Source organism: Zootoca vivipara, chromosome 2 (genome assembly GCF_963506605.1).
Source record: "Zootoca vivipara chromosome 2, rZooViv1.1, whole genome shotgun sequence".
In the NCBI taxonomy this organism is placed as follows: Eukaryota; Metazoa; Chordata; class Lepidosauria; order Squamata; family Lacertidae; genus Zootoca; species Zootoca vivipara.
Window position 1 is genome coordinate 1,987,841 of NC_083277.1, and position 26,875 is coordinate 2,014,715.

General features: G+C 44.8%; 2 protein-coding genes across 3 annotated transcripts in view; both read left to right on the plus strand.

The window, feature by feature from the left end:
• Positions 1-8,531, plus strand: part of LOC132591143 (zinc finger protein 721-like) — a 41,710-nt gene extending 33,179 nt beyond the window's left edge. The window contains exon 4 of the mRNA XM_060268923.1: positions 799-8,531. Coding sequence (XP_060124906.1) covers positions 799-3,015 — 2,217 coding nt within the window. The 3' untranslated portion in view covers positions 3,016-8,531. The remainder of the gene's footprint in view (positions 1-798) is intronic.
• Positions 8,532-8,672: 141 nt separating this feature from the next.
• On the plus strand, positions 8,673-20,869 carry LOC132591128 (oocyte zinc finger protein XlCOF6-like). Of its 2 annotated transcripts, none has more exons than XM_060268684.1 (2): positions 8,673-8,968; positions 16,459-20,869. In XM_060268684.1, exon 2 carries the CDS (start codon positions 16,490-16,492, stop codon positions 18,068-18,070), a length of 1,581 nt encoding a protein of 526 aa, XP_060124667.1. In that variant the 5' UTR covers positions 8,673-8,968; positions 16,459-16,489; the 3' UTR covers positions 18,071-20,869. The 2 variants fall into 2 exon arrangements, with proteins under 2 accessions (XP_060124667.1, XP_060124665.1); XM_060268682.1 differs by lacking the exon at positions 8,673-8,968 and adding an exon at positions 15,098-15,491.
• Positions 20,870-26,875: the final 6,006 nt, after the last annotated feature.

The window sequence follows — 26,875 nt, forward strand, 5'->3', positions numbered from 1 at the left end:
AGAGGTACTACCCCAGCCCCAACACCCCATGACATAATACTATTAATGTATTTGATAGATCAGGAATAATTTTGTGTCTCCAGCAATAAAACTAACAGCCTCATCCCATGAATAAATCAGTGCTACATATCCAAGGGTGAAGTTTCCATGAAGTACAGTTATATATTGATGTATAATATCGAGCTTCTTCAGTGTGACACATATTCCTCATTGAAATAGAGGAGGTACGTCCAGGAGTCTCTGGCCAGCAAGGCAAATGGAGAAAGGACCGTAAGAGAGAGGCCTGGACAAATAATTTACACTAGGATAGTCCTGTGTCAGAAAACAGGCACGAGATCAGGTGGCACATAATAAGTATAAATAGTAATTGGGATGAGTACGAATTGGACTTTATGTGTGTCATATTCCTTTGTTCTCACCCTTGAAACCCCAACAGGATATTCTCTCCCTGCACTCTGAAGCAGACGATGGAGAAGACAGGCAAGAATTCTGGGGCGCCATCTGTAATTTATAAAGGAATAACGAAGAAACCATTTAAATGTGTAGTGTGGAATGTGCTCCAGTCAATGAGCACAATTCTTTCACATTGCAGATAGTGTCAATTCAAACCTTAATGTGCACAAACAGAATCACACAGGGGAGAAACCATTTAAATGTATGGAGTGTGGAAAGAGCTTTAGTTTGAATCAAAACCTCAGAAAACATCAGCAAACTCACACAGGGGAAAAACCCTTTAAATGTATGGAGTCTGCAAAGAGCGGAACACTTCGACTACATCATCAAACTCACACAGGGGAGAAACCATTTAAATGTATGGAGTGTGGAAAAAGCTATACTGAAAGTGGGACACTTAGAAAACATCAACGAACTCACACAGGGAGGAAACCCTTTAAATGTATGGAGTGTGGAAAGAGCTTCAGTCAAAGTGGAGACCTTAGAAATCATCATCGAACTCACACAGGGGAGAAACCATTTAAATGTATGGAGTGTGGTAGGAGCTTCAGTGAAAGTGGAAACCTTAGAAGACATCAACGCATTCATACAGGGGAGAAACCCTTTAAATGTATGGAGTGTGGAAAGAGCTTTAGTGTGAATGGAAGCCTTAGAATACATCAACGAATTCACACAGGGGAGAAACCATTTAAATGCTTGGAGTGTGGAAAGAGTTTCATTAGAAGTTCAAAACTTAGAACACATCAACGAACTCATACAGGTGAGAAATCATATAAATGTATGGAGTGTGGAAAGAGCTTTAGTGTGAATGGAAACCTTAGAATTCATCAACGAATTCACACAGGGGAGAAACCATTTAAATGCTTGGAGTGTGGAAAGTGCTTTAATGTGAATGGAAACCTTAGAATTCATCAACGCACTCACACAGGGCAGAAAACCTTTAAATGTGTGGAGTGTGGAAAGAGCTTCAGTGACAGTGGGAAACTTCAACAACACAACCGAACTCACACAGGGGAGAAACCCTTTAAATGTATGGAGTGTGGAAAGAGCTTCATTGTAAGTTCAACACTTAGAAATCATCAACGAACTCACACAGGGGAGAAACCATTTAAATGTATGGAGTGTGGAAAGAGCTTTACTGAAAGTGGGACACTTCGACTACATCATCGAACTCACACAGGGGAGAAACCATTTAAATGTATGGAGTGTGGAAAGAGCTTCACTGTAAGTTCAACACTTAGAAATCATCAACGAACTCACACAGGGCAGAAACCCTTTAAATGTGTGGAGTGTGGAAAGAGCTTCAGTGACAGTGGGAAACTTCGACTACACCACCGAGCTCACACAGGGGAGAAACCATTTAAATGTATAAAGTGTGGAAAGAGCTTCACTCAGAGTGGGACACTTCGACGACATCAACGAACTCACACAGGGGAGAAACCATTTAAATGTTTGGAGTGTGGAAAGAGCTTTAGTGTGAATGGAAACCTAAGACAACACCAACGAACTCACAGAAGGGAGAAACCCTTTAAATGCATGGAATGTGGAAAGAGCTTCGATGAAAGTGGGTTACTTCTAAAACATCAACAGATTCACACAGGGGAGAAACCATTTAAATGTATGGAGTGTGGAAAGAGCTACACTAATAGTGGGATGCTTAGATTACATCAACGAACTCACACAGGGGAAAATAGATTTAAATGTTTGGAGTGTGGAAAGAGCTTCAGTCAAAGTGGAAACCTTAGACTACATCAACGAACTCACACAGGGGAAAAAACATTTAAATGTTTGGAGTGTGGGAGGAGCTTCAGTCAAAGTGGAAACCTCAGACAGCACCAGCGAACTCACACAGGGGAGAAACCATTTAAATGTATGGGCTGTGGAAAGAGTTTTAGTGCGAATGTAAACCTGAAAAAACATCAACAAACTCACACAGGGGAGAAACCCTTTAACTGTATGGAGTGTGGAAAGAGCTTCACCGAAAGTAGGACACTAAGACTACATCTACGAACTCACACAGGGGAAAAACCATTTAAATGTATGGAGTGTGGAAAGAGCTTCACTGAGAGTGGGAAACTTAGACTACATCAACGAACTCACACAGGGGAGAAACCATTTCAATGTATGGAGTGTGGAAAGAGTTTTAGTGTGAATGGAAACCTTAAAATTCATCAACGAACTCACACAGGGGAGAAACCCTTTAAATGTATGGAGTGTGGAAAGGGTTTCACTGTAAGTGGGTCACTTAGGAGTCACCTACGAACTCACACAGGGGAAAAACCATTTAAATGTATGGAATGTGGAAAGAGCTTCAGTAATAGTGGAAATCTTCGACTACATCATCGAACTCACACAGGGGAGAAACCATTTAAATGTATGGAGTGTGGAAAGAGTTTTAGTGTGAATGTAAACCTGAAAAATCACCAACGAACTCACACAGGGGAGAAACCTTTTAAATGTTTGGAGTGTGGAAAAAGCTTCAATCAGAATGGAAGCTTTAGAAAACATCAGCAAACTCACATAGGGGTGAATCTCAAATCTGAAAATTTGCCAAAAAGTTAAATACCTAGGAATATGGATTACTCCAAAATTGTTGTTGTTGTTGTTTAGTCGTGTCCGACTCTTCATGACCCCATGGACCAGAGGACACCAGGCTGTCCTGTCTTCCACTGCCTCACGCAGTTTGGTCAGACTCATGTTCGTAGCTTCGAGAACACTGTCCAGCCATCTCATCCTCTGTCGTCCCCTCATCCTAGTGCCCTCAATCTTTCCCAACATCAGGGTCTTTTCCAGGGAGTCTTCTCTTCTTATGAGGTGGCCAAAGTATTGGACCCTCTGCTTCAGGATTTGTCCTTCCAGTGAGCACTCAGGGCTGATTTCCTTCAGAATGGATAGGTTTGATCTTCTTGCAGTCCATGGGACTTTCAAGAGTCTCCTCCAGCACCATAATTCAAAAGCATCAATTCTCCAGTGATCAGCCTTCTTTATCGTCCAGCTCTCACTTCCATATATCACTACTGGGAAAACCATAGCTTTAACTATACGGACCTTTGTCGGCAAGGTGATGTCTCTGCTTTTTAAGATGTTGTCTAGGTAGGTTTGTCATTGCTTTTCTCCGAATAAGGGGGCGTATTTTAGTTTCGTGACTGCTGTCACCATCTGCAGTGATCATTGAACCCAAGAAAGTAAAATCTCTCACTGCCTCCATTTCTTCCCCTTCTATTTGCAAGGTGGTGATGGGACCATGGCCATGATCTTAGTTTTTTTGATGTTCAGCTTCAGACCATATTTTGTGCTCTCCTCTTTCACCCTCATTAAAAGATTCTTTAATTCCTCCTCACTTTCTGCCATCAAGGTTGTGTCATCAGCATATCTGAGGTTGTTGATATTTCTTCCAGCAATCTTTATTCCGCCTTGGGATTCAACCAGTCCAGCCTTTCACATGATGATTTCTGCATATAAGTTAAATAAGCAGGGAGACTATATACAGCCTTGTCATACTCATCAGTTGTTCCATATCCAGTTCTAACTGTAGCTTCTAACTGTCCCACATAGAGATTTCTCAGGAGACAGATGAGGTGATCAGGCCATTTATTTAAGAACTTACCATAGTTTGCTGTGGTCGACACAGTCAAATGCTTTTGTGTAGTCAATGAAGCAGAAGTAGACGTTTTTCTGGAACTCTCTAGCTTTCTCCATAATCCAGCACGTTTGCAATTTGGTCTCTGGTTCCTCTGCCCCTTCGAAATCCAGCTTGCACTTCTGGGAGTTCTCAGTCCACATACTGCTTAAACCTGCCTTGTAGAATTTTGAGCATAACCTTGCTAGCGTGTGAAATGAGCGCAATTGTGCGGTAGTTGGAGCATTCTTTGGCACTGCCCTTTTTTGGGATTGGGATGTAGACTGATCTTCTCCAATCCTCTGGTCACTGCTGAGTTTTCCAAACTTGCTGGCATATCAAGTGTAGCACCTTAACAGAATCATCTTTTAGATTTTAAATAGTTCAGCTGGAATATCATCACTTCCACTGGCCTTGTTATTAGCAGTGCTTTCTAAGGCCCATTTGACTTCACTCTCCAAGATGTCTGCCTCAAGGTCAGCAACCACACTACCTGAGGTGTACGAGACCTCCATATCTTTCTGGTATAATTCCTCTGTGTATTCTTGCCACCTCTTCTTGATGTCTTCTGCTTCTGTCTTCCAAAGTACATCAACCTATTTAATGACAATTACATTAAGACTTGGACAGAGATTAAGAGAAATCTAGAGATATGGAGCAGATTAAATCTATCTTTTTTAGGGAGGATATCCGCCATCAAAATAAATGTACTACAAAAATTACTTTTTTTTATTCCTGACAATGCCTGTGATGGGGTACGGATGGACAGACTACCTATAAAACTGGCCAAGAGATATTTCTAAGTATATCTGGCAGGGGAAAAGACCCAGAATTAAACATAAATTCTTAATTGACATTTAAGAAAGGGGGTTCTCCCTACCGGATTCAAAACTATATTACTAGGCGGCCTGCCTTACCTGTATCCGGGATTGGTGCACATTACAGTACAAGACTCAGACCTACTAGATCTGGAAGGCTATGACAACCGATATGGCTGGCATGCTTTCCCAGGATACGATAAAGTAAAGTTCCACAAAAGCTTTCTAAATCATATTATAAGAAAACCCCTTTACATGGTCTGGGCAAAATATAAAGATCTTTTGGAACCGAAAACACTGTGGTGGATATCCCCCAAAGAAGCATGTGCTGTGAAAAAGAAAAATATGAAAGAAAATTGGCCGATATATAAAATACTACTAAAGGAGGAAGAGAACCAATTGAAACTTACATTTTTATGAAGAAATAAAAGAACAGTTGGAGTAGAGATTATATGCAGTTGAAAATAAAACTTAACATGCCAGTGGGGGGGGGGAGGGAAGTCACAGGTTTCGGCGAATCCCATTTTATGGTTTTGACATTGTTTTTGTGTACAAATTTGTTTGTCTGTGTAATTGTATTTGTTATTGTGCTTTCTTCCTTTCTTCCTTTTTGTTGAAAATTTAATTAAAATGTTACAGAAAAGGGATAGGGTTTGCGTCAAAATGGACATTATAGTCAGGGGAGAAACCATTTAAATGCATGGAATGTAGAAAAAGCTTTGCAATTAATACAAGGCAACATCAACAAACTCACATGGGAGATACCATTTAAATGCATGGAGTGTGGAAAAAGCTTTGCAATTAATACAAGGCAACATCAACAAACTCACATGGGAGATACCATTTAAATGCATGGAGTGTGGAAGGAGCTTAAATGAATGCACACCTTCATATACTAACAATCTCATGCATTCAATCTCATGTTCATCTGGAGAGCTGGTGCTGAATAATGATGGGCTGAGAGTCACATGATTTTTGGTCTTTGGTGGCGAGATTGGACATGTTCATGTTTGAAGTTGGGAAGAGAGGGTTGTGAAAAGTGGAGTGTGAGACTTCTTGTGTTGCTTTGGATGTACAGTTTGTTAATAAACGAAGAGTCACGTAACTCTTAGCTGATATCTGAGTGTGTCTGATGAAGTGTGCATGCACACGAAAGCTCATACCAAAATAAAAAGTTAGTTGGTCTTTAAGGTGCTAATGAAGGAATTTTTTTATTTTGTAACTCCCATTGTTATAGTTACAGGTAGGTAGCGGTGTTGGTCTGCCATAGTCAAAATAAAATAAAATAATTCCTTCCAGTAACACCTTAGAGACCAACTAAGTTTGTTATTGGTATGAGCTTTCATGGGCATTCACACTTGGTATCTGAAGACGTGTGCATGCACACGAAAGCCCATACGAAAGACAAACTTAGTTGGTCTCTAAGGTGCTACTGGAAGGAATTTTTTTTTAATTTTGTTCCCATTGTTATAATTGCAGTAAAGGAACAATGAAGACACAGAAATCTGAAAGATCTTCTTACATGCAGACGGTAGTCTTGAAACCCTGGAATATAGTTTTTATTTCATAAATTTATTAAATTGTATAAGCTTCACTTCCTCATTTTTGGCTGCTTCCAGGATGAAGTGTTGAAATAAAACATTATCATTGGTGGCATAAAGAATAAAGGACGTATTTAGTGACCTAACCAGGAAAGACTCAGCTCCCAGCTGCACATCTTGCATGAGGAGGGGAGGTGGCACAGCAGAGAGTGGGAACCGCCTGAGCATCTCAAAGCAATGTGCCGGGGGGAGGGCGTTGACACAGGTGTGTGTTAAATGCATCACTGTGAGCTCGAATATCTATCTAGTCCCTGAATACCGGACAGGGGAGAAGCCATATAGATGAGTGTGGGGTGAGAGGGGGTGTGAGCTGAGAGGGTTAATAGCTCAGCAGTCGTCCTGGATCATGGGGTCTGTGACGTGTCATGTAAACAGGAAACAGGAAGTAGTACCTGTTGCTGTTGTATCTGTAATATATGACATTGTCTGTTTCTGTTCTGTTCTGTTCTGTTGTGTGTCGCAGTTTCCAGCCGAGGTGGACCTGACTTCTCCCGGCTGGAGTTAGCCTTAATAAATCTTCTTTGTTTTAATGAGCAAGGGAGTGGACAGTGAGTTATTTTCTCAGGCACGAAAGGGCACTGAAAGCTAGATAAAGTTTCCGCTGCAATTGGACTGTTATCTGAGCTTCAGAAGGAAAATTCCTGGACCGTTTAGAAACGAGGTTTGATATTTGGACGGAAGTGTACTGGGCAAGGAGTTTTTTAGCAATGCTTCTACAACACAGCCAAAGCTGTCGTAGGCAGATCGATTCTCTGCTATCCTTCTGTCTCACAAGGCTGTGTTTATGGTTGTTTACCAATTGCATAATTGGACAACACATTCTACAGAGTGTAATGTGGAAAGAGATTCAGGCAATGTCCCAACCTTAGAGTGCTAAGGGGCAACTTCCTCCAAAATGCACCAGGTGCCCAAAGGCAGGAGCCACCTCTGGGCGCTGAGGGTGGAAAGCCTCCCTCCACCTTTGCAACTAGACTTAGGAAATACTGGTACCTGCTATTACAGCCAACAGGAAGCATCCTTTGCAGCTAATAGGGTGAAGGGAGGGTCCATGGATAAGGGGGGGGGTTAACTCTGACCATGCCATCCATGGCACAAGCACACTCACCGTGCTTTCTTCATACTGCAATTGAATAATGGAAAGACTTATTCTAAGCCTACTTCTGAGACGAGGAAGGAGGGGCTGCAGGTACCAGGGAAGTCTCAGGAGCCCCAGGGCTACTGCTTCCTTTGGGTTTGGGAGAAGACGGTGCTTTTTGAACTGATTCTTCAGTCATGGTTCTGGGGAGTCTTCCTGCAAGCAGACCACTGTGCACAAAAACAACTGCTAAAGACATAGGAAAAACAATAATTGGAAAACGAATACAAATTGACGTATATATTTATGAAGGCAACCCTGTTTATCGTCTTTTTAATATTCTGTTGGGAGCCACCCAAAGTGGCTGCGGAAACCCAGCCAGATGAGCCAGGTAATAACTAAGAAATAAATTAATAACAATAATAAAAGTCACACATACATATAAATGTATATAATTTAAACAATACAAATAATTGTAATAAGTCAGCACGACCCCTGTGTCTTATTGTAAAGGTTAAGGGACCCCTGACCATTAGGTCCAGTCACAGACGACTCTGGGGTTGCAGCGCTCATCTCGCTTTACTGGCCGAGGGAGCCAGTGTACAGCTTCCAGCTCATGTGGCCAGCATGACAAAGCCACTTCTGGCGAACCAGAGAAGTGCACGGAAACGCCGTTTACCTTCCCGCTGTAGTGGTACCTATTTATCTACTTGCACTTTGACGTACAGTACTTTTGAACTGCTAGGTTGGAAAGAGCAGGATTGGAGCCACCGACCTTCTGATCAGGAAGCCCTAGGCTCTGTGGTTTAACCCACAGCACCACCAGTTTTCAGGAGACATTGATGATGTCCTTCTTCATCTTCTGTCCTTTTTGAGGAGCCAGGAAGAGCCTACGTAAGACCCTCAACTTAACTCTATTAAAATGATACAATAACAAAAGTAAATCAGGAAAAATACGGTAAGTGTGCAGCTGCCACCCTGCTGTGAAAGGAAACATTAATCCATAAACTCATACACAAATAGCAAGCCACCCGCTCCCGCCCCCATTTCGACTCTCCGCTGTGGGGAGGGGGGGCAACTTGGGGGGGGGGAGAGGGGCAATTTTCCGACGGAGCCCCAAGAGCAGGAGGCCAAAGGCAGCGCCATCACTTCCTGCAGGCAGGGGCTGCTCTGCGAACGTAGCTCTAGAGACGCGCGCGTTCGACAAGGAGCCCGAAGTGTCTATAGGTGGGAAGTTTCCAGGCGGCCGAAAGGACCCCTTGAAAAGTGGGAGGTTTTCCGACGGGGAGGAGGGGTGTTGGTTGACTAACCCCTCCCCCCACTCCCATACTCCGCTTTATATTGCGGGGAAGAAAACCGGAACAGCGAGCAAGGCAGGCGGAGGGCCAGAGAGGACAAAGAGGTAAAGAGGCTGCGTGGGGAAAGTGGGCAATTTGAGGAGGGGGGAAATAAAAAAAATTCCTTCAGTAGCACCTTAAAGACCAACTAAGTTTTTATTTTGGTATGAGCTTTCGTGTGCATGCACACTTCTTCAGAGGAGGGGGGAGAAAAAGACAGAGACCACCCCATAGCTGTGGGGGTGGGGCTAGCCGGGTGGTGTTGTTTTTTGCACCAGGTGACGCCTCCAGCAGGGCCCCATTGAGGATGTCTTTGTGTGGACGCAAATGTCCCCAATTGGGTCTTTGACTCGGGTGAAATAAAGCCTAGTTTCACCCCTGCCCGCAAAAAGACCCTCTCCTGGGCCTCATAGGCAGGGGCTCCGATGCCCCCCATGTTTCTTTTTCCTAGGGGTCCAGGAGATGCTCAGGGCCCCCAATACACGCAATACAGCTGCGACCTCCTTTGCAGCGCCCTCCCCTCCACCCACGTCTCTTTTTCCTGGGGGCTCAAGCGATGCTCAACTGCCCTGCACCCCCTGGGCGCTTTTGCCTTAACTTAAACATGAGGCCCACCAAGGGGGTCCCAACGAGGACCCCTATCCCCAAACAGCCTTGGATTTGAACCCAGACTTAAACATTATGCACCCCGGTTCTCTGCCGTTTCCTGCTGGCAAGAACCCTTGCACCTTGATGAAGAGACGGAGTCCACGAAAGGGTTAAAGGAAGTGAAATAGGCCTGGATAGAGCCCCCCCTCCCTCTCCCTCTCCCTGCTCGTCTTGGGAGGCCCCTCCGGATGGAGAGGTTGGTGCGCCCACCCGGGAGAGATTCGGCGTAGAGGGCGAGGGGTGAGCGGTGGCAAGGGGGGTTTCTGGGCGCAGGGGAGACTGTGGGATGGATGGAGGAATGGCAGCATCCCTGGGGGATAGAAGGCCAGCTGAGCAGCGAGGGGGGGGGGACGTTGCCTTTTGGAGAGAGGTCTCCATCCTACCCAGGAATCTGCCACTCTTTCAAGTTTACCAGAGAGAGATGGGGGCGGGGGGGGGGGCTTTCTACTGATTCCCACACCCTTTCCTTCCTGGAAGCTCTATCTCCTCCCCGTTGATCCTTGCAAACTACTGCATTGCATGCTGTGGGCTGAATTATAGCAGGTCAAACCATTGGTCCACCTTGGAGAGGAGAAGAGAGAAAAAGCTGGAAGGTCCTGAGAGGGAGGAGGGAGGAGGAGACCTTCTCCAAAGTGGCTCTTTGCTTCTGGAATCCCCTCCCAGGAAGTAGCCAGAGACCTTTCCTCTCTCTCAGGCTTCCATTGCACTGCATGGTTGATCGATGATGTTGTTCCCGGCCTTAATTTTCTGTTGTTGTCGTTTAGTCGTTTAGTCGTGTCCGACTCTTCGTGACCCCATGGACCATAGCACGCCAGGCACTTCTGTCTTGCACTGCCTCCTGCAGTTTGGTCAAACTCATGTTCGTAGCTTCGAGAACACTGTCCAACCATCTTGTCCTCTGTCGTCCCCTTCTCCTTGTGCCCTCCATCTTTCCCAACATCAGGGTCTTTCCCAAGGATTCTTCTCTTCTCATGAGGTAGCCAAAGTATTGGAGCCTCAGCTTCACGATCTGTCCTTCCAGGGAGCACTCAGGGCTGATTTCCTTAAGAATGGATAGGTTTGATCTTCTTGCAGTCCATGGGACTCTCAAGAGTCTCCTCCAGCACCATAATTCAAAAGCATGATGATGTACACCAATCCAGGAGTATATCCTGAAGGCATTTCTTTGACTTTTATTTTCTGTGGGTAATGTCAGAGTGAGTTACAAACGGAGATACAATCTGTCATCATCCAAAGATAGTAAATCCATGAGCCGTCCCAGTCTGGGGCATTTTCATGATAGAAAATACCTGTGGCTGGATGCTCTACACCCAGGGCTGTGAATCTGCAGGCCAGGAATTGCCAGTATTCTAGGCAAGGGGCGTGAGCTTCCCCACTTTACAGACAGTATGTGAGTGAGAATTCCAAAATAACTATGCAAAATCTATGGAGAGACTTGCAGGATAATGGAGATGCGAGTATTCCTGGTCCAGAGTAGACATCCTCAGCCTGCAGCCCACAAATGCTGAGACCATATTACTTTTATTAGTCCTTAACGGGACACCAGATAATTTCTTATACTTTATTCAACAGATGAATATTTTTGAATGCTTTTACAGTGACATAAATAGCACTTCAGTTTTACTTATTCCACACAGGAGAGGCTCTGATCTGAAAGTCTGAGCTCAACTCCTCCCTTGAAACAGAAAAATATACAGACTTTGTCCTGGACCAATTGAGAGGTATGTCCTTCCTCTTACCTGGGAGACTGTATCTTTGTAGTTTTTTGCAGATAAAGTTGCTCAGATTCGGGAAGAGGTAGACTCCACCGTGGGAGCAGGGCCTGGGCGGGGGAGTGCTAGAGATCTGTCTAGTCAAGTTGTGTGGGATCAATTTCAGTCTGTTACCTCCGAGGATGTGGACATGCTGCTTGGACCGCTTCTTAAAATATGGCCAACTATTGCCCAGTCTCAAATCTTCCATTCTCGGGCAAGGTGATTGAGCGAGTGGTTGCTGAACAACTCCAGGCACGCCTGGAAGAAGCGGACCATTTGGATCCCTTCCAGTCGAGATTCAGGCCTCATCATGGGACTGAAACTGCTTTGGTCGCACTGGTTGATGATCTCTGGCGGGCTACGGAAAAAAGGTGAAAGCTGTTTCCTAGTTCTGCTGGATCTCACAGCGGCTTTTGGCACTATCGACCATAACATCCTTCTGGACTGTCTAGAGAGGTTGGGAGCTGGGAACACTTATACAGTTGTTCCGCTCCTTCCTCCTGGCCGTGTTCAGAAAGTGGTGGTGGGGGATGAGTGTTCAGACCCCTGGGCTCTCACTTGTGGGGTGCCTCAGGGTTCTGTCCTCTCCCCCATGCTCTTTAACATCTACATGCATCCGCTGGGAGAGATCATCAGTGGGTTTGGGCTGGGTGTTCATCCGTATGCGGATGATACCCAGCTCTACCTCTCTTTCATATCAGAACCAATGAAGGTGGTGAAGGTCCTGTGTGAGTGCCTGGAGGCGGATGGAGGATGGATGGCGGCTAACAGATTGAAGTTGAATCCTGACAAGACGGAAGTACTGTTTGTGGGGGACAGGAGGCGGGCAGGTGGGGAGGACTCCCTGGTCCTGAATGGGGTAGCTGTGCCCCTGAAGGACCAGGTGCGCATCCTGGGAGTCATTTTGGACTCACAGCTGTCCATGGAGGCGCAGTTGTTTTCTGCTGCTCCAGAGAAGCGGACACGGAGCAATGGATTCAAACTACAAGAAAGAAGATTCCACCTAAACATTAGGAATAACTTCCTGGCAGTAAGAGCTGTTTGGCAGTGGAATTTGCTACCAAGGAGTGTGGTGGAGTCTCCTTCTTTGAAGGTCTTTAAGCAGAGGCTTGACAGGCATATGTCAAGAATGCTTTGGTGGTGTTTCCTGCTCAGCAGGGGGTTGGACTAGATGGTCCTTGTGGGTGTAGCACCTTAACAGCATCATCTTTCAAAATTTTAAATAGTTCAGCTGGAATATCATCACTTCCACTGGCCTTGTTATTAGCAGTGCTTTCTAAGGCCCATTTGACTTCACTCTCCAGGATGTCTGGCTCAAGGTCAGCAACCACACCTCTTCTTGATGTCTTCTGCTTCTGTTAGGTCCTTTCCACTTTTGTCCTTTATTATGGTAATCTTTGTACAAAATGTTCCTTTCATATCTCCAATTTTCTTGAAGAGATATCTGGTTTTTCTCATTCTGTTGTTTTCCTCTATTTCTTTGCATTGCTCATTTAAGAAGGCCCTCTTGTCTCTCCTTGCTATTTTTTGGAAGTCTGCATTCAATTTCCTGTATCTTTCACTATCTCCCTCACATTTTGCTTGCCTTCTCTCTCCCGCTATTTGTAAGGCCTCATTGGACAACCACTTTGCTTTCTTGCATTTCCTTTTCATTGGGATGGTTTTCGTTGCTGTCTCCTGTATGATGTTACGAGCCTCCATCCATAGTTCTTCAGTCCACCAAATCTAAATCCTTAAACCTGTTCCTCACTTCCACTGTGTATTCATAGGCGGTTTGATTTAGATTGTATCTTACTGGCCAAGTGGTTTTTCCTACTTTCTTCAGTTTAAGCTGGAATTTTGCTATGAGAAGCTGGTGATCTGAGCCACAGTCAGCTCCTGATCTTGTTTTTGCTGACTGTATAGAGCTTTTCCATCTTTCGCTACAGAGAATATAATCAATCTGATTTCGATGCTGCCCATCTGGTGATGTCCATGTGTAGAGTCGTCTCTTGTGTTGTTGGAAGAGAGTGTTTGTGATGACCAGCTTGTTCTCTTGACAGAACTCTATTAGCCTTTGCCCTTCTTCATTTTGATCTCCAAGGCTAAACTTGCCAGTTGTTCCTTTTATCTCTTGATTCCCTACTTTAGCATTCCAATCCCCTAAAATGAGAAGAACATCCTTTTTTGGTGTCATTTCTAGAAGGTGTTGTAAGTCTTCATAGAACTGGTCAATTTCACTTTCTTCAACACTGGTAGTTGGTGTATAAACTTGGATTACTGTGATGTTAAAAGGTCTGCCTTGGATTCGTATCGAGATCATTCTCTCATTTTTGAGATTGCAACCCAGTACAGCTTTCGCCATTCTTTTGTTGACTATGAGGGCCACTCCAGTTCTTTTACGGGATTCTTGCCCACAGTAGTAGATCTGATAGTCATCCAAACTGAATTCACCCATTCCCTTCCATTTTAGTTCACTGATGCCCAGGATGTCAATATTTATTCTTGCCATCTCATTTTTGACCACATCCAGCTTACCATTGTACATTCCAGGTTCCTATACCATTGTACATTCCAGGTTCCTATGCAATATTTTTCTTTACAGCATTGGACTTTCCTTTCGCTTCCAGGCATATCCGCAACTGAGCGACCTTTCGGTTTTGGCCCAGCCGCTTCATCAGCTCTGAATCTACTTGTACTTGTCCTCCGCTCTTCCTCAGTAGCATGTTGGATGCGTTCCGACCTGAGGGGCTCATCTTCCAGCGTCATAACTTCTATCTGCCTGTTGTCTTTGTCCATGGAGTTTTCTTGGCAGGGATACTGGAGTGGCTTGCCAGTTCCTGCTCCAGGTGGATCATGTTTAGTCAAAACTCTCCACTATGACCTGTCCATCTTGGGTGGCCCTGCAAGGCATAGCTCATAGCTTCTCTGAGTTATTCAAGCCCCTTCGCCACGACAAGGCAGTGATCCGTGAAAAGGGAGTAGCACCTTAGAGACCAACTAAGTTGGTCATTGGTATGAGCTTTCGTGTGCATGCACACTTCTTCAGATACACTGAAACAGAAGTCACCATATCCCCACATATAGTGAGAGGGTGGGGAGGGGCCAGACTGTTTATTGCTGCATTTGGTCTTACAGGAAGAATTTACGACTGTTTACGATTGGTCCCACAGGAAAAGCAAGGGGTGAGATGGTTAAAGATAGCTTTATCATGTATAGTGAGATAAGAATCCAATATCTTTGTTTAGACTAGGTCTGGAGATAAACTGCAGTTCAAAAACCTCTCTTTCCAGTCTATTTCTGAAATTATTTTGTAATAAGACAGCTACTTTGATATCTTGTATAGAATGTCCTGGGAGACTGAAGTGTTCTCCTACTGGTTTCTCTGTCTTGTGATTCCTGATGTGAGATTGTATGTTTGTTGTTGTTCGGGCCAGTAATGGTGTTGTCCGAGTGCATGTGGGACCCAGGTGGCGCTGTGGGTTAAACCACAGAGTCTAGGGCTTGCTGATCAGAAGGTCGGCGGTTTGAATCCCTGCAACGGGGTGAGCTCCCGTTGCTTGGTCCCAGCTCCTGTCCACCTAGCAGTTTGAAAGCACATCAAAGTGCAAGTAGATAAATAGGGACTGCTCCGGCGGGAAGGTAAACGGCGTTTCCGTGCGCTGCTCTGGTTCGCCAGAAGCAGCTTTGTCATGCTGGCCACATGACCCGGAAGCTGTCTGTGGACAAACGCCGGCTCCCTCGGCCTATAGAGCGAAATGAGCGTCGCAACCCCAGAGTCGGACATGACTGGACCTGATGGTCAGGGGGGGCCCTTTACCTTTATCTTTTATGTGGCAGCAAAGTTGGCATCTGGGTTTATTGTTTTTATTTACTGTAGTGTTTACTTCTTAGCCTCTTCTTTTCCTGAAGATATTCACACAAGGCAGCAGAGGTTTAGGATCAGAGATTTGCTTCTACTGGTTGGACTTCCTTCCCAGTTTGATGAGCCCCTCACTTCCCTCTACAGCACTGGCAGAAACCACCTGCTTGACTGTTGGTCTCGTCCGCTCAGTGTGGCAGAGCCTGTCATCGCATGCAGTAAAAGTCCCCGACTCACCAAGGGATTGAGACACATCAACTATCCTCACCTGGCTTAGCTGGCCTGTCGAAGCTGTTTCTTGGGTTGTGTCTGCTGTTGCATGCTTCTGGCATCTAGGACCCACAGGTGAGAGCTGAGGGGTGGTACTACCCCTCCCCCAGCACCCTGTGACATAATACTATTAATGTATTTGATAGATCAGGAATAGATTTGTGTCTCCAGCAAGAAAGCTAACAGCCTCATCCCATTAATGAATCAGTGCTACATATCCAAAGCTGAAGTTTCCATTAAGTACAGTTATATATTGATGTTTAATATTGAGCTTCATCAGTGTGACACATATTCCTCATTGAAATAGAGGACGTACATCCAGGAGTCTCTGGCCAGCAACGCAAATGGAGAAAGTATTAGGAAATAATATTGGGGAACATTGGGTATTAAGAGTGCTAAGATAAATCATATAACCCCAGTTTCCCAGTGGCCCTTCAACATACGCTTCACGCAGAGTTTGTAGAAAAACAAAATACACAAACAGAAGTTGACTTGGCTAAAATACACCACCAAGAGTTTAAAGACCAACCTAGCATGAAACCCCCGACTAGCAGTATACCTGTTTAAAGTATACAGAAGAAAAACAAAAGGTTGGTTTTCTCTAACAGAAAAACAAACTCAGAAGAGACTTTAAACTAAAGATAAACACTCCCTCTCCCAACAACTTTACATACCCACATTCCAAACCTCCTACCATACTCCCACACAACAACCACACAAAATGCTTTCCAACAGAGCCTTATATACATGTAGAGCCCACACCTGTGAGCAATTAAACAGAAATTACCAGCACCTGTTTTTCTTAAACAGACAGTATTGGCATTAGACCGGTTCAAAAGAAACTTTGATTATTCAAGAAACCCAACAGAAAGGACCGTAAAAGAGAGGCCTGGGCAGAGAATTTAAACGAGGATAGTACTGTGTCAGAAAGCAGGCATGAGATCAGGAGGCACATATTAATGATAAATAGTAATTGGGATGAGTACTAATTGAGCTTGATGTGTGTCATATTCCTTTCTTCTCACCCATGAAACCCCAATAGGATATTCTCTCCCTGCACTCTGAAGCAGACGATGGAGAAGACAGGGAAGAATTCTGGGGGGCCATCTGTAATTTCAAAAGGAATAACGAAGAAACCATTTGAATGTATAGAGTGTGGAAAGAGCTTCAGTCAAAGTGGAAACCTCAGAAATCATCAGCGAACTCACACAGGGGAGAAACCCTTTAAATGTATGGAGTGTGGAAAGAGCTTTACTGAAAGTGGGACACTTAGAAAACATCAACGAACTCACACAGGGGAGAAACCATTTAAATGTATGGAGTGTGGAAAAAGCTACACTGAAAGTGGGACACTTAGAAAACATCAACGGACGCACAGAGGGGAGAAACCCTTTAAATGTATGGAGTGTGGAAAGAGCTTCAGTGACAGTGGGAAACTTCGACTACACCACCGAACTCACACAGGGGAGAAACCCTTTAAGTGTATCGAGTGTGGAAAGAACTTCACTGAAAGTGGGACACTTCAACTACATCATCGAACTCACACAGGGGAGAAACCCTTTAAATGCATGGAGTGTGGAAAAAGCTACGCTGAAAGTGGGACACTTAGAAAACATCAACGAACTCACACAGGGGAGAAACCCTTTAAATGTATGGAGTGTGGAAAGAGCTTCAGTGACAGTGGGAAACTTCGACTACACCACCGAACTCACACAGGGGAGAAACCCTTTAAATGTATGGAGTGTGGAAAGAACTTCACTGAAAGCGGGACACTTCGACTACATCATCGAACTCACACAGGGGAGAAACCATTTAAATGTATGGAGTGTGGAAAGAGCTTCAGTCAAAGTGGAGACCTTAGATATCATCAGCGAACTCACACAGGGGAGAAACCATTTAAATGTATGGAATGTGGAAAGAGCTTCAGTCGAAGTGTATATTATAGAATACATCAACGCACTCACACAGGGGAGAAACCCTTTAAATGTATGGAGTGTGGAAAGAGCTTCATTGACAGTGGGAAACTTCGACTACACCACCGAACTCACACAGGGGAAAAACCCTTTAAATGTATGGAGTGTGGAAAGAGCTTCATTAACAGTGGGAAACTTCGACTACACCACCGAACTCACACAGGGGAGAAACCCTTTAAATGTATTGAGTGTGGAAAGAGCTTCACTGAAAGCTGGACACTTCGACTACATCATCGCACTCACACAGGGGAGAAACCCTTTAAATGTATGGAGTGTGGAAAAAGCTACACTGAAAGTCGGACACTTAGAAAACATCAACAAACTCACACAGGGGAGAAACCCTTTAAATGTATGGAGTGTGGAAAGAGCTTCAGTGAAAGTGGGAAACTTCAACTACACCACCGAACTCACACAGGGGAGAAACCCTTTAAATGTATGGAGTGTGGTAGTAGCTTCAGTCGAAGTGAAATTCTTCGAGTACATCAACGAACTCACACAGGGGAGAAGCCATTTAAATGCTTGGAGTGTGGAAAGAGCTTCAGTAGCAGTTCAAAACTTAGGAGACATCAACGAACTCATACAGGTGAGAAACCATTTAAATGTACAGAATATGGAAAGAGCTTCAGTCAAAGTGGACACTATAAAATACATCAACGAATTCACATGGGTGAAGCCATTTAAATATGGAGTGTGGAAAGAGCTTCAGTAAGAATGGAAACCTTAGAATACATCAACGAACTCACATGGGTCAGAAACCCTTTAAATGTAAGGTGTGCGGAAAGTAATGCAGGTAACGTCTTAAAATCGTAGAATGCAAGATGCAATGTTAGGGAGGGGTGTGTGTATCTGGAGAGCTGGTGTTGAGTAATGATGGGCTGAGAGTCATATGATTTTTGGTCTTTGGTTGAGAGATTGGAAATGTTCATGGTTGAAGTTGGGATGTGAAAAGTGGAGTGTGAGACTTGTTGTGTTGCTTTGGATGCACAGTTGGTTAATATACGAAGAGTCACATAACTCCCATTGTTATAATTGCAATAAAGGAACAATGAAGACACAGAAATCTGAAAGCATCTTATTGCATGCAGGCAATAGTCTTGAAACCCTTGTAAATAGTTCTTATTGTATGACTTTTTTAAAAAAACAATTTTTATTAGATTTTCACTTTCAAACCAATCATATCATATCAATTATTCCAAATTATACAAATACATATCTATTAAACCAAATATTATGCCAAATCTTTTTTTTTTACTTTCCATGCTTCAAAGTCTGAGGATTCTGAGTATCATTATAGTCCAATATAATCCCGATCTTTCCCAACAAGTCTATTCTTATTTTTCTTTCTCTTGTCATAGCTTCTGAGATGATTTCAAACAAGATTTAACACAAAGTCACTGTTTCTGTGAGGATTTTCTGTCCAGCCTCCCCATAAATCCTTGCATTCCTTTTTCAAACTGAGATGTTTCCCAACAGTCCAACACGAGCAGTCGCCATCTTAACGATCCCATAACTCATGTCCCGGCTTCTGCTCAATAAATCCACCAATTGCAGAATTGCAGCTTTATCAGGTGAGTGTCAGCCAAAAATAAACCATTAACACATTTCTTATCACAGACTTATGGCTCTCCTTGCCCTTTAACTTCTACTCCGCTCTCCATGTTTGCAGGCTTAATTAAAAAGTGTGTCACAAGTAATTCCAGTAAATCCTCTTAAAACTGTTCACAAAGAATTTTAACGAGCTCCAGCAGTTGGTACATCCTTGTTGTTGTTTAGTCGTTTAGTCGTGTCCGACTCTTCGTGACCCCATGAACCATAGCACGCCAGGCACTCCTGTCTTCCACTGCCTCCTGCGGTTTGGTCAAACTCATGTTCGTAGCTTCGAGAACACTGTCCAACCATCTTGTCCTCTGTCGTCCCCTTCTCCTAGTGCCCTCAATCTTTCCCAACATCAGGGTCTTTTCCAAGGATTCTTCTCTTCTCATGAGGTGGCCAAAGTATTGGAGCCTCAGCTTCACGATCTGTCCTTCCAGGGAGCACTCAGGGCTGATCAATGCCTTGTCGTGGCGAAGGGGCTTGAATAACTCAGAGAAGCTATGAGCTATGCCATGCAGGGCCACCTAAGATGGACAGGTCATAGTGGAGAGTTTTGACTAAACGTGATCCACCTGGAGAAGGAACTGGCAAGCCACTCCAGTATCCCTGCCAAGAAAACTCCATGGACAAAGACAACAGGTACATCCTTAGGGAGGCTTTAATCTTACAGACTTAGCAAAACCTCTTTGAATAGATCATCTATTGTGTATACTCCAACATCTACACAGTTTATTTTTATAACTTCTTGTTTGTTCTAAATACTTCGACCGTCCATAGGGAAGGTGTTAAGTGTCATCTTGAAATATATAAATAAAAAGAAATTCACTTCCCTTTTTGTTCAGTCCAGCGTATCATTTTCTTTCTTTAATATGGTGTTTCCTTGACTCTCTTATCACTCAGAGGCTAGAATTTCTGGCAGTATCTTCCTCCCCATGATTTGAAGCATGTCCATAAATTTAAATCCAATTATTCCTCTTAAATCATGGAACTCGCGCTTGAACAGGGTGGCCTCCAGGAGTTCCGGCCCCCATGGGTGCTCGGCCCAGGCCCCCCCACCCCCTCAAAAGGTTGGGGTGGGTTAAGGGGCATCTGCGGGCCAGCGGCCCCTCCCGTCGCCCCAGGAGGGTGGGGAGGCTGCTTTACTCCCCCAGCAGCCGCCAGATTCCCCCATGGGGGTCGGGAGAGATGACCACCGTTGACCACCGAGCGTGCCGCCTCCGTGGGATGTGCCAGCAATGAGGAGGAGGAGGAGGAAGAAGAGGAGGCGGCACCTGCCCCTCTGGCTCCCACCACGGCCGCCACAAGCCCCAGGCTGCCCTTGGAGCTGTCTCCCCTGGTGGCAGGGAGGGGGACGGGGACAGCCAGGCTGAGGCCAGGCTCCAAGCTGCCTCCTCCTCCTCCCCCCCGCCTCTCCCGATGGCGCTCATGGAGTCCCGGGCCAGCAGAGTCACTCCAAGCAGCTTCTGCGCAGGCACACCTTATTATCCCTCTTAAAAGAATAAAGACACAATAATCTTTCCTTAAAAAGTAACACAAATTTTACTCACATTTCATTTCACAATCTGATCCCAGAAAGGCTGGCTTTACTTAGTAGTTACATAATAATCTGTGAGTTCATCTCACATGGAGACTGAGCTCATGTGCTGCTGGCTGAGAGCCAGCAGACAGCAAAATTACATTAAGATAACATGGCTGCAGAAGAGCAGCTTGGCAGCAAGAGAGAGATTGAGGTTGAATCCTGACAAAACAGATGTACTGTTTTTGGGGGACGGGTCGGGCAGGTTTGGCGAATTCCTGGTCCTGAATGGGGTAAGTGTGCCCCTGAAAGACCAGGTGCACAGCCTGGGAGTCATTTTGGATTCACAGCTGTCCATAGAGGCACAGGTCAGTTCTGTATCCAGGGCAGCTGTCTACCAGCTGTATCTGGCTGAGACCCTACCTGCCCACAGAGTGTCTCGCCAGAGTGGTGCACCAGTATGTTTCCGAGAACAATTCAAAGTGTTGGTGCTGACCTTTAAAGCCCTAAATGGCCTTGGTCCAGGATACCTGAAGGAGCGTCTCCATCCCCATCGTTTTGCCCGGACACTGAGGTCCAGCGCCGAGGGCCTTCTGGTGGTTCCCTCACTATGAGAAGCCAAGTTACAGGGAACCAGGCAGAGGACCTTTGTGGTGGTGGTGCCTACTCTATCTAACACCCATCATGTATCAAATAAATAAACCACTATCTGACGTTTCGAAGACATCTGAAGGCAGCTCTGTTTAAGGAAGTTTTTAATGATTGATGTTTTGATGTATTTTTAATATTCTGTTGGAAGCCACCCAGAATGGCTGGGAAAACCCAGCCAGATGGGTGGGGGTATAAATAAATATTAATATTATTGTTATTGTTATTTTGAACTAATTCTTCCGTCATTCTTCTGGGGAGTCTTCCTGCAAGCAAATCACTGTACATATCAGGGTTTCACCAACCTGGGTTTCCAGATGTTTTTGGAATGCAACTGCTAACCACATAGGAAAAACAATAATTGGAAAACAAATAAATATTGATATTTAATTAAGAAGGCAACCCAGTTTAGGGAAGTTTTTAATGTTGATGTTTTACCGTGTTTTTAATATTCTGTTGGGAGCCACCCAAAGTGCCTGGGGAAACCCAGCAGATGAGCCTGGTAATAAATAATAAACAGATAAATAAATAATAATAGTCACACATACATATATATGTTTATTATTTAAACTATACAGATAATTGCAATAAATCAGCATGGCCCCTGCGTCTTATCACTGCCTCCTTATTAGCAAGTCCTGTTTTAAGGAGACATTGATTATGTCCTTCTTCATCTTCTGGCCTTTTTGAGGAGCCAGAAAGAGCCTACATAAGACCCTCAACTTAACGCTACTAAAATGATACAATAACAAAAAATAAATCGGGAAAAATAAGTGTGCAGTTGCCACCCTGCTGTGGATGGAAACGAGCTTGGAGTGCAGTGACTGAGGAAGGAGCAGAAGGTGAGCTGAGCTTGGGAGACACTCTGTAGGTTTTGTGGTTTTGTCTTTTGGGGCTGTGTGTGAGTAAGTTTGTGTGCTTATTTGTTTTCTTACTTGTTTGTGTGCTTGTGCTGGTTTTCTAGGGCTGCTGCCTCTTGGATTTGGGTGACTGTCCAGGCTTGTGTGGGTGTTTGTTTCTGGCTGTGACCTTGTTTGTTTCTGGCTGTGACCTTTCACCTAGAAGTGTGAGTCAGGAAGTTCAGGTGATTAGCTGTGGGCGGAGCTAGTCAGAGCTTGGAGTGCAGTGACTGAGGAAGGAGCAGAAGGTGAGCTGAGCTTGGGAGACACTCTGTAGGTTTTGTGGTTTTGTCTTTTGGGGCTGTGTGTGAGTAAGTTTGTGTGCTTATTTGTTTTCTTACTTGTTTGTGTGCTTGTGCTGGTTTTCTAGGGCTGCTGCCTCTTGGATTTGGGTGACTGTCCAGGCTTGTGTGGGTGTTTGTTTCTGGCTGTGACCTTGTTTGTTTCTGGCTGTGACCTTTCACCTAGAAGTGTGAGTCAGGAAGTTCAGGTGATTAGCTGTGGGCGGAGCTAGTCAGAGCTTGGAGTGCAGCGGCGCGCGCCTAGCGGCGCGCGCAGTTTAACCCATCTTTTTGACCTAGGGCAGCAAGTCTCATACGTTTGTTAGGGGGGACCTAGGCCTCTTTCTCTTTCCCCCTTGACCTCAAGGTTTTCAAGATGGAGGTGGAGGGAACAACCATTGTCACCTGCAATTCCTGTGCAATGTTTGTTTTCTTGCCAAAGGATGTGGGTAGCTACACCTGCAACAATTGCAAGTTGGTTTCCCTACTAGAAAACAAGGTTGCCCTTCTGGAAGAGAAGGTGCAGCAGCTTCAGGGGCGTGTATCTACGCTCCAGAGAATTAAAGAGCTGGAGCTTTTCTCGGATGCAGCAGAGCACACTGTCTGCACCAAGGAGGAGACAGGGGATCTCCCTGAGGAGGAGGTCAGTTCCCCAACACAGCAGCCAGATGTATGGAGGAACGTGACTCATAGAAGTAGAAGGCCCAGGGATCGCTCTGAGTGCTTAGAATTACACAACCGTTTTGAAGTGCTCATGGAAGACGAGGAACAGACTCCACCTGAGGATCTCTCCCTCATCACAGTTGATGAGGAATATGAAGACGAGCAACCAAGTCAGTCCTCTGGAAATATGCAGGTAACCTTGGAAGGGACAGCACATAGAAGAATCCCAACCAAGCCTATGAAGAGGCGTGTAGTGGTGATTGGGGATTCCCTACTGAGGGGTACAGAAGCAGTGATCTGTGGGCCTGACAAGATGTCTCGAGAGGTGTGCTGTCTACCTGGGGCCAAGATCAAAGATGTAACAGAACGGCTGCAAGGAATCATAAAACCCACTGACAAATACCCCTTCCTTTTGGTGCATGTGGGAACCAATGACACTGCAAGCCATAGCTTACAGAAGATCAAAAATGATTATGAGGCTCTGGGCAGGAAGTTGAAGCAATTAGATGCACAAATTGTCATCTCTTCTGTCCTCCCAGTTGAACGACATGGCCCAGGGAGAGAGGGAAAAATAGGGGAAGTGAACAACTGGCTTCGCAAATGGTGCAAACAGGAACGGTTTGGATTCCTAGATCACGGTCTGCAGTTTCTTGAAGATGGACTTCTGGCAAGTGATGGACTGCACCTCACAAAAGTTGGGAGGAATGTTTTTGCCACAAAACTCAAAAACCTCATCAGGAGGGCTTTAAACTGACTTATGTGGGGGAGGGAGACAGTGGTCCTGAAGGTAGGAGTCTATCAAATGCTGAAGATGATCATCCAAATGTCAAGGACCAAATGGAGCAAGCAGCATGCAGACCTAGTGGTGGGACAAAAATATCCTTAAATAAGAGACATGGGGGAATGATCAACGGTCTTCAATGTCTGTATACTAATGCACAGAGCATGGGAAATAAACAAGATGAACTTGAGCTCTTGGTACAGCAAACTAAATATGACATAATAGGCATCACTGAAACCTGGTGGGATGAGTCTCATGACTGGAATGTAGTAATAGAGGGATACAATCTATTTAAGAGAAATAGACCAAACAGGAAAGGAGGAGGAGTAGCTTTATATGTTAGGGATATGTATACCTGTGAAGAGATCCAGGATTTAAAACTTCAAAGCCAAATTGAGAGTATCTGGGTCAAAATTAAGGGAGAGAAAAACAACAGTGATCTCATTGTGGGAGTTTACTATAGATCCCCAAGCCAAACTGAGGACACAGATGATGCCTTCCTGGAACAGATGGCCAAGCATTCCAAAGGAAGTGAGATAGTAGTAATGGGGGATTTCAACTATCCTGATATTTGTTGGATGTCAAACTCAGCCAAGAGCATAAGGTCGAACAGATTCCTCACTGGCCTTGCAGACAACTTCATTGTCCAGAAAGTGGGAGAAGCAACAAGAGGATCAGCCATTTTAGATCTGGTCCTAACCAATAGTGATGACTTGGTTAGTGGGGTAGAAGTGGCAGGATCATTAGGTGGGAGTGACCATGCTCTTCTGGAGTTTATTATCCAGCGGAAAGGAGCAACCAAGCATACTAAGGTCCAAATTCTAGACTTTAAGAAAGCCGACTTCAGAAAACTTAGGGAAACGCTGGGTGAAATCCCATGGACAGTAATACTAAAAGGGAAGGGAGTTCATGATGGTTGGGAGTTTGTTAAAAGGGAGATATTAAAAGCACAACTTCAGGCAATACCAATGAGACGGAAACATGGAAGGTGCCTAAAGAAGCCAGGCTGGCTATCTAAAGAACTTTTGACTGAGTTAAGATTTAAAAGGGATATGTACAAAAAATGGAAAAGGGGGGAAATCTCCAGAGAGGAATTCAAACATATAGCCAGCACGTGTAGAGACAAAGTCAGAAAAGCTAAAGCACAGAATGAACTCAGGCTCGCTAGAGAGGTTAAAAGCAACAAAAAGGGCTTTTATGGGTATGTCCGTAGCAAAAGGAAAAACAAGGAAACAGTGGGGTCACTCAGAGGAGAAGATGGTGAAATGCAAACAGGGGACAGAGAAAGGGCAGAACTCCTCAATGCCTTCTTTGCCTCAGTCTTCTCCAAGAAAGAAAACAACGCCCGACCTGAAGAATATGGAGCAGATGATTCAGCAGGGGAAACACAGCCCAGAATAAGTAAGGAGGTAGTACAAGAATACTTGGCTAGTTTAGATGTATTCAAGTCTCCAGGGCCAGATGAACTACATCCAAGAGTATTAAAAGAACTGGCAGAGGTGATTTCAGAACCACTGGCAATAATCTTTGAAAATTCCTGGAGAACAGGCGAAGTTCCAGCAGACTGGAGGAGGGCAAATGTTGTCCCTATTTTCAAAAAGGGGAAAAGAGAGGACCCAAACAATTACCGCCCAGTCAGCCTGACATCAATACCAGGAAAGATTCTAGAGCAGATCATTAAGCAAACAGTCTGTGAGCACCTAGAAAGAAACTCTGTGATCACTAAAAGTCAGCATGGGTTCCTGAAAAATAAGTCATGTCAGACTAATCTGATCTCATTTTTTGACAGAATTACAAGCCTGGTAGATGAAGGGAACGTTGTGGATGTAGCCTATCTTGATTTCAGCAAGGCCTTTGACAAGGTGCCCCATGATATTCTTGTAAAGAAGCTGGTAAAATGTGGGCTAGACAATGCTACCATTCAGTGGATTTGTAACTGGCTTACTGACCGAACCCAAAGGGTGCTCATCAATGGCTCCTCCTCATCCTGGAGAGTAGTGACTAGTGGGGTGCCACAGGGTTCTGTCTTGGGCCCAGTCCTGTTCAACATCTTTATCAATGACTTGGATGATGGGCTTGAGGGCATCCTGAGCAAGTTTGCAGATGACACCAAATTGGGAGGGGTGGCTAACACCCCAGAGGACAGGATCACACTTCAGAATGACCTTAACAGATTAGACAACTGGGCCAAAGCAAACAAGATGAATTTTAACAAAGAGAAATGTAAAGTACTACACTTGGGCAAAAAAAATGAAAGGCACAAATACAGGATGGGAGACACCTGGCTTGAGAGCAGTACATGTGAAAAGGATCTAGGAGTCTTGGTAGACCACAAACTTGACATGAGTCAGCAGTGTGATGCAGCAGCTAAAAAAGCCAATGCAATTCTGGGCTGCATCAATAGGAGTATAGCATCTAGATCAAGGGAAGTAATAGTACCACTGTATTCTGCTCTGGTCAGACCTCACCTGGAGTACTGTGTCCAGTTCTGGGCACCACAGTTCAAGAAGGATACTGATAAGCTGGAACGTGTCCAGAAGAGGGCAACCAAAATGGTCAAAGGCCTGGAAACGATGCCTTATGAGGAACGGCTTAGGGAGCTGGGTATGTTTAGCCTGGAGAAGAGAAGGTTAAGGGGTGATATGATAACCATGTTCAAATATATAAAAGGATGTCATATAGAGGAGGGAGAAAGGTTGTTTTCTGCTGCTCCAGAGAAGCGGACACGGAGCAACGGATTCAAACTACAAGAAAGAAAATTCCACCTAAACATTAGGAAGAACTTCCTGACAGTAAGAGCTGTTCGGCAGTGGAATTTGCTGCCAAGGAGTGTGGTGGAGTCTCCTTCTTTGGAGGTCTTTAAGCAGAGGCTTGACAGCCATCTGTCAGGAATGCTTTGATGGTGTTTCCTGCTTGGCAGGGGGTTGGACTGGATGGCCCTTGTGGTCTCTTCCAACTCTATGATTCTATGATTCTATGATTAATCCACATAAACTCATACACAAATAGCAAGCCACCGCTCCCGCCCCCATTTCGACTCTCCGCTGTGGGGAGGGGAGGCAATTTGGGGGGAGGAGGGGACAATTTCCCGACGGAGCCCCAAGA